Source organism: Numida meleagris, chromosome 5 (genome assembly GCF_002078875.1).
Source record: "Numida meleagris isolate 19003 breed g44 Domestic line chromosome 5, NumMel1.0, whole genome shotgun sequence".
NCBI lineage: Eukaryota > Metazoa > Chordata > Aves > Galliformes > Numididae > Numida > Numida meleagris.
The window spans coordinates 70,320,608-70,328,772 of NC_034413.1; the positions used below are offsets into that span (position 1 = coordinate 70,320,608).

Sequence of the window (8,165 nt, forward strand, 5' to 3'; positions counted from 1 at the left end):
GAGGAGTCCTCAGAAACGGGATGTCTGTGAGGTTAAAGTTCTCACCCTTAACCCTGAGTGCAGGTCCTTTGGGCCCGGGGTGCTTTGTGTGACCTTGGGAGGTCTCTCCCAGCCCATTTGTTTCAGACTTTGTTTAGCTAAATTGCTACACCCTCAGTTTGCCTCCTTGGAAAGTCCTGTGGCAGGAAGTGCTAGTGTCATTCATTTGTGACATTCAGATTCCTTGCAGTGATTTGAAGCTATAACTTGTTGGGTCTTCTTTTGTGTGTGTGTGTGTGTGATAAATAGCAAGCAGAAGAAGAGAACGAGTTGAGAAAAAAGCAGGAACAGGCCTTAATGGAAAAACTTATGGAACAGGAAGCGATGATGGAGCAACAGGACCAAAAGGTACGGAGCAGATAGGCCGTGCAGGCAGGATGTGTTCATCTGGTTTTCCTGACAGCTTGGAACCTGCAGCTCTGTGCAGAGCTTGAGTTGCCCAGACTTAGAGCTGCCCAGAATTGTGATCTCTGGAAGTTTTCTCCTTTTGTGGGGAAAGCTGAAATAGACTAAAAGAACCCAAGTGTACAGTCATTCTGCTTTGAAGGTTGCAAAATTCAGAAAAACTAAAGAGACAGAAAGTCACCTAGGCCGTGTTGCTGTTGGCCACATTTTTTTCCTATTTTGGCTTTTTACCTGTCTAAAATCCCATCTGTCCTCATTGTGTGGAGCCCCTGTTGCTTGCAGGGATCTCCAGATCTTCTCCTGTTTGAGCATGCCAGCAGGAGTCTGCCCCACGTTACCACTTGCTAGGAATTTTCTTGACCTTTTCTTTCTTTTTTTCCCTGAGTGAATGCTTTAGATGTGCTGGAGGTTTGCCACAGCTACAATGGCTGCTGTGTTGACTGAAGCTGCTTCACGCAGCTCTCGTGCTTCACAGGAGCCCTTAATCCCAGCCAGGGGTTTTCTGTCAGATGGAAAGCCTGTTCTCCTCCTTCTCTTAATGCTGCTTGGAGGAGAAGGGTTGGTGTCTCAGTTCCAAGTGAGGAGAAGGCTTAGAACTGAGTTGCAAACCTAAGAAAGAGAAACAGCTTGGCAGCCAGGTTAGCTTGTAACTCTGGCCTTCACCCTTAGGACCGCAGCTCACCGTGCCCTTGTGTTTTCCTGGGCTTGCAAAACTGGGCAGAAAGGTGGCAGTTCCTGGGGTTGATTGCTGCAAGAGGGGTCACCTGGTATTTCAGACAGAGGAACCGGAGGGAAGATCCTTACAAATCCTTACAAACCCTCTCTTCTTTGCTTTCAGTCTCCTTCGCATAAAACAAAGAGACAGCAGCAAGAGCTAATTGCAGAGCTCAGGAGGCGGCAGGTCAAGGATAACAGGCATGTGTACGAAGGGAAGGACGGTGCTATTGAAGACATCATAACAGGTAAAGCCCTTTTGTTCCATCATCTCAGAGGCCCTTTCACCAAGGTTAAAAATGTGTATCTGCCTGATAGCTATCACGAGTGCGTTACGTGCTTCTTGTTAGAGCTACAGCAGCACAGCTTAGGAAATGGTTTACATGATGTGAATCAATTATAGTAAGTTTTGCTAAGGGTTTGTAACAAACAAAGCCCAGTAACCTCCCTTTGTGTGTTCACTGTCGGTGCTGCCCGTGTTTGTCACAAGCGCAGACCTTGGGCACGTGCTGTTTCTTACCTCTTCTCTTCCAGCATGTTGGGATGCACTTGGTCTCTGGTCTCTAGAGTAGGCAGCTCAGATCTCAGCAGATATTCCGGTGGGGATATGCATGCCGTGCAGATCTTTCCCAGAAATCTTTACTTTCCCATAACTGGAATGAATGACAGATGTTTAACATTATTAAGAGCCTGCATTTTCATTAAAATGTACTAGCAGTAGTTGCACCACATTATTGCACGCTTACAGGAAATCGTTTAGTCAAACCCAAATGATTGCTGGCCCTGAGCAGCTTCTGGTTTTATACTGCTTTTCAGTTTGGCAGAAGCCTGCCCTGATCACCACCATAGGGCTGCAGGGAGGGCTGCAGAACCCGCTGTCAGCTGGGGCGTTGTGTGACAGAGCTGTCCTCTGAGTCGTGCTGTGCTCAGCAGCCAGGTCGTTTTGGGCTGTGCCACTGCTCTGGTTGAGGTGCTTGGATTTTAGTGCACGTTCTGTACCTGTGGTGTGGAAGGAGCAAGACTTCCACGCTTCGATATCTTGACAGTAACTGATTTCTGTTGCACGGAAAGTCAGAAAAACAGTCTTCGGGCAGGATTGCCTTGGCTGTCTCCTGAATGTTTGTCACATCGTTTCTTCCCTCTGGGAGGAGAGCTGCTTTACCTCTCAGTGAGGAAAGCTGGTGAATTTTTGCCCAGCTACATGAGAGGGCTGAAATGCTCTCGGTGAAGCTTTCACAGCTCTTTTTTAAGGTTTGATCAATAGATTCCTAAGATAATATTCTCCGTGTAAGAGGCAGACTTGCTGTACTATCTAATCGCTTCTGCTTCTGCAACTCCTTTGGGCTCCTGGAAGCCGGTGTAGTTGGTGAAGTGGCTCTCCTGCTCCGTGGGGGAAACAGATGGTGCGAGCGATGGCAGCCTGCGTGCAGCCCCGTGCAGGCGTGCCAGGCTCAGCCAACCCAACCATCCCCTGTGGTGCCCAGCCCCTCCTGCTGCGCGCTGTCCCGGGGCCTCGGGCCGCGCAGTGACACACAGGGCACAGAATGTCAGGTTGAACTGAGGTCACTTGGATGCGGCGTGCGAGAGCCGGTCCAGCGGCACGGCAGTAATCAGAAGCGTCACTTGACGCTGGCAGGTGCCTCTCAGGTGCACGGGGAGGCCCTGCTGGCCGGGATGGGAACAGGGCAGCGTCCGGAGCCACGCTCTTCTGCAGCCATAGCCTTCACATTGAGCGGTAGTCTTCCAAAACCATCAGACACTGCACGCTGTAAGAAACAGATATTCAGGGACTTGAAAGTGCCCCGTGACCAAATCCTGCTGCACTGCAGTGTCACGAGTCGCTTGGAAGGTGCAGAAGTGTTCCCGGTTGTCCTTAACCAAGCGCTAACCGTGTACTAATGCCGTCGATCTGTGCTTCTCACTGCTCTGTTTGTTTGGCTGTTATTCCCATGCAGTGCTGAAGACTGTGCCCTTTACAGCTCGAACCGCCAAGCGGGGCTCTCGGTTTTTCTGCGAACCTGTTCTCACTGAGGAATTCCATTACTAAACTATTCCTCTTTCACACCTGATGCTCTTAGACAAAAAAAAGGTTGCTGTAGATTTTTGACACTTCTCCATTTGTATGGACCTCAGCCGGGATCATGTGAATGTTGAGTGTATAGCAATGTCCAGCGTCCGCCTGAAGTCGTACCGATGTCACCTTTGTTGCATGCGTTGTGTTTCAGTAACGTTTTATTTCATCCCATCGACTGTGTCTGATGCTTTTGCCCATCCTCGCGTTTCAAAGGCATCACTAACCCTCGTGACAAATGCCATAGAACAGCAAGTGGTGGAAGTCACAGTACATTTGGTGCAGGCTCCGTGGGACGGACAAGGCTTAGGCCAAACGCAGTCGTACCGTGACCGTTCACTTGGCTTTTCTATGTCATCTCTGCTGGCTACAGATCTTTCCCTGTATGCACATGTACCCGAGTAGTCTGCATGTAGTAACTGAGCTGTAAGCCAGAGGGAACTCTGTCTGCATGACTTCGGTGGGACTTTCTTGGGCTTTGCTTTCTGCCTTGGAAGGGTTATCTGTGGTGACGTGTCCCCTCTCCGAGGGGCATCGTTTTGGCCTTTCTAACCCTTGCCTGCACGTTTGCATGTCAGACATGGAATGGAGTAAATCTTCTCTCATTTGTTCGCATCCACATTTAACTTTTTCAGTTCCATGCCAACTTTTATCCGAAATAAAACCGGCAACGAGAATTGAGTTTTAGCCAATCCTCTCGGAGGCCGGCGCGGTGCCGTGGGCTTCGTAACGGCGCGGGTGGGAGGTGGCAGGGCTGGGCTGTGCCAGCCCACAGCTATGGGCACGGGGCAAAGCTTGGCATGGAACTGGGCAGCGTGCATCGTGTGGTGTGAGGTGTCGGGAGGGCGTGCTTAACCCCGCATGTCTCTTAACACTGTTGTCTTGGATTAAGGACGGATGGCTTAAGAAGACAACAGTGTTCACTTCGCAGTATGTATTTTTATGAATGCTTCTAATAAAATTGCAAACTGTCATCAGCTCAACGGTTATTTGCTCTTTCAAGTTAATTGCTGTATTTATCTTCCTGGAGCCAATCTTCAAAGCAGCTTGGAATTTGGGTAGCGAGAGGGAAGGGTGGCCCTCGTGTCCTTTCCTCTCTTCTAACCTGTCGTGGCCTTAGCCTCACCCCTCCTCTCGCTCTGCTGGCTAACACGCCTGCCATTTTTGAACGCTGAGTTGACTTGCTCTCCATTTTCCATCCCATTTTTTACTTAACCATCATTTTGTGTTTGTTTTTTTTTCTGTTTAGCCCTAAAGAAGAATAATATCACTAAATTTCCAAATGTTCACTCGAGGGTAAGGATTTCTTCTAGCACACCGGTGGTGGAGGATACACAGAGCTGGCAAGCATCACTTTTTACTTAGCTTCCTCCTCTCCCTGTATGCCCGAAGCCTGGTGGTAGCTGTGGCTGAGCGTAGTGCTGGTGAGGGCCTGAAGGCAGCAGCCATTCAGCCCGTTGGTTCCCACCTCTGTGTGGCAGGGGGTTGCTGAGCTGCTGGCTGCTCACCACCTTCCCGCTCTTTCAATTTTGGCCCTTTCTCTTCCAAATTGAGCCCGAGGTAGGCGCCCTTGTCCCGGGTTGTTTCAGCCCGTAGCTCCCTGGCTGAGCACCCAGCTCCTGCTGCCCGGTGCCCTGCGGGTGCGTGGTGCTGTGGCCGTGGGAGGGGCACCAGCGATGGACAGCGGAGGCTGAGGGCACAGGGCAGCACAGGCGGCCTCTGCTGGGGGCTGAGGAGTTGGGGAGCGGGGCTTAGAGCAAGCTGTAAGTCAGACAGGGAACTCACGGGAGGGTTTCCCCAGCGAAGCACCCATTTTTATTTTTTTTTTCCCAGCAAAAAAGAAATTCTACCTAAATGATGTGTAAGGTGCACCAAGCGTGCTGTGTAGCTCATCTCCGTAGCGCAGGAAGCCAGGCAGTCCCCTGTCCTCACCACGCTCTTAACACGGGCTTTGTTAAACTCCCACCGCCGGCTTTCTCCATCGTTGGCTCCATGGCATGCTCAGTACCACCCTCCTCTCCCTGCAGCCCCAGCAGCAGCCCGGCCCTGCAGCCCCTCGGGTTGGGCAGGCTGGGCGCAGGGGAACGCCTGCTTTTTCTCAGGGCGCCTTCTGATGGTTGAAGGGGTGGATGGGGCACGTAGATGCATGCCTGTTTTGATGAGCGCTTGTCCCATTGTGTCCTGTGTTTCACCTTCAGTCAGTTCCATCCTGCATGCGACGCCTCGTTCAGCGCAGGGCAGGGAGGCCCTGGCTCTGCCGCCCGGAGCCGGGTGGGTTCCCCAGCCCCGGGGGTGGAATTGGGTGATCCGTGAGGCCCCTTCCCTGGTTCTGTGTCTTTCACCTTAGGAATTTAGAGGCTACGCAAACAACGTTAGTGAATAAGAGCTGCCCACGGGTGGGGAGACGCCCGGCCCAGCGGCACGGCTCCGTTAGCGTCCCCAGCGCTCGGAGCACAGCCCTGCACTAGCTGCTGCTCGGCGTGTCGCCTGCGGCCCCGTCAGCCCCCGCTCGCTGTTCTCGTGGGGCGCAGTCCCTCCTCCCGTTGCTACCCAAGCTGCTTTGACTGGCTTCCAGCAGGCCCCTTCCCGCCTGCGGTGCGCGCGGCGGCGGGCGGGCCGTGCGTGCTGACCGGCGCCGCTTTCCTCCCCGCAGATCTTCGAAACCAGCCGTACCGCCGGGCCGACGCGCTGAGGAGGAGCGTGCGGCGTCGCTTCGACGACCAGGCCCTGCGCTCCGCCAACGGCACCGAGATCACCATGTGAGCTAGGCCGCAGCGGAGCCGGGCTGCCGGCGGCACCCGCGCGTCCCGCCCCTTCCTTACCGCCTCGGGAACGGTCCCATTACCCGCAAAAGGGCTCAGCCACCTTGAAACGCATAGGAACGTCAGCGATGGGCTCTCCGCTCAGCCGTAGCTAACAAGTGCCTACCGTGGAAGTACCTGCTCAAATGAATGGAAGCAATAGGACTCGATTTGATTGGGTATCTCTTGACACCACTACGTTATTCAGTGTTTTTAACCAAAAAGTAAAGTACGTGTCGTTTTTGGGTGTTTGGTTCGGTTTGATTCTATGGAAACTTAGCGGTCGGTGTTGTGTCGGCCGGACCTGGATCCCGACGGGTTGGAAAGAGCTAACTCCTGGATGTGCTCTGCTGCTGGGCTTCTACATGCATTCCTGTCCTTGGCCGAGGGCTGGCCTTGGCTTCAGCTGCACTTACTGGCTTTGTTGTTTTTAAAAAAAAGAACATCGAAGGGCTTTGTGTATCTAGTAGGGAAATAGCGACGAGAAGATATCCGTACCCTTTTCCGCCGTACAGGCTCCACGCGCCGTAGCTGGATGTGGTGATGTGACTGTGGGGACCAGATCCGTGGGCAGCGAGCCCTGCCTTGGCTGTAAGGTTCCGGGCTGGGTTGTGCAGCGCGGGGCTGAGGCACGAGGGGTACGGGGGACGCAGTGCGTTGCAGGTGCACGACGCGGGAAGGGCGGAGAACGCATCGCCTGTTCTTCAGCTAGAGGCAACTTCTGAGTAACAGTGTATTTATTAATGAGCACTAAGGTATTAACATCTCAGTAATCAGTATTAGGGTTCCGAGGACCATTCCAGCTCAGTTGCTAGCGCCGAGGCTCGCCCTGCGTCGCGTTAGTGCCCCGTTACGACCGCGGTTCCGTCCGCAGCGTGACCCCCACAGCTCCCTTTGACAATCGAGCTCCAGCGAAGCCCCGGAGCTCATGCGCTCAGCAGCCGCCCCGTGAGGCTCTTGTCACATTGGGAAAGCTTCCAAAGGGACGGAGCAGCGTCCTGCACGGCCCACGGAGGCCGCAGCGTGGCCCCGCAGCCGGCGTTGGTCCGGCCCGGAGGAGGAGGAGCGGGACCGCAGCCGAGCTCGTGATGCTCACAGCTTCCCCTCCTGGTATCGCCGCATCCATACGTTAATTGTAAAATTTATTGTATAGTATTTAACCACTGAATCCCTTTTCTTTTACGTTGTGCTTTACGTGAACCACTGGTGAAGGTCCCATTTTCCTTGGACGATGTGTAGTTATACGATGAGCTGTTTTTAAATGTACAGATATTTTGCTACAAAATCGGTGCCGTTTTTTTTTTTTATGGTTTTTACACTTCTTCTCTCACTCCCACTTCCGCCTCTGGGTAATATTGTAAATAGTGTTTAAAAAGGAAAAAAAAAAAAAAAAAAAAAAAAAAAAACATCAGCATGTGCTATACAAATCGTAAGTTATTTTAACTTATAGTTTTTTGTTTTTATATATTTAACTCGGGGGGACGGTTCGGGGCTCCGTTTCCGCACTGACCTCCGCTCACCCCCCCCGCCAGCCCCCCCCCCCGGTCCCGCACACCGCACCGCCAAAGAGAACATGCCGCCGCCTCCGCACAGCCCTGCTGCTGGGGGAGCATCCAATGGGGCCATTCATTGGGTGCAGCGCTGGGCAGGGGGCTCGGAGCTCCGTCTGCCTCCTCCCTACGCTCAAAGGTATTTCTTTTTTTTTTTTAAAATATGTAAGACCAAAATTTATCATTCAACTGGAACGGAACGCCGGCATGTTCTCTTTCGTATTTTTCTAGGAATAGCTCTGCTTCTTAGCAATATTAGAAGTGTTTTATAAAAGCGGTTCATGTTACTTTCCTGGTCTGTTCCTGGCATAAGAGCAAATAAACTATTTACACTACTACACCGTAATCCAGCCTTTCTTTCTCTTTAAAGTGATTTTCGCAGCGTTTTCTTCCCCTCGATGGGGCTGTGCCCCATTGCTCGGCGCTGCTACGCACAGAGAGGCCCAGGCTCCCGTCCTGCAGCTGTGCCTGCAGCAGCCCCGCAGCGTGGCACGCCCAGGGCAGCAAAGCAGCCGTGTCCCCAGCAGCAGTTGTGCAGTGAGTGCTCCATGCAGCAATCAGGGGCGGTGAGTATTGCGCCCTAAA

General features: G+C 52.7%; 1 protein-coding gene across 7 annotated transcripts in view; it reads left to right on the forward strand.

Moving 5' to 3' along the window:
• The window catches only part of FMNL2 (formin like 2), a 111,687-nt gene extending 103,522 nt beyond the window's left edge, over window positions 1–8,165 (forward strand). For 2 of the 7 annotated variants that reach the window (XM_021399988.1, XM_021399986.1), the window contains exons 24-26: window positions 289–387; window positions 1,283–1,406; window positions 7,951–8,165. In XM_021399988.1, the coding sequence (XP_021255663.1) occupies window positions 289–387; window positions 1,283–1,406; window positions 7,951–8,150 (423 nt within the window). In that variant the 3' untranslated portion in view covers window positions 8,151–8,165. The other 5 variants (XM_021399992.1, XM_021399990.1, XM_021399989.1 and 2 more) reach the window with 5 other exon arrangements.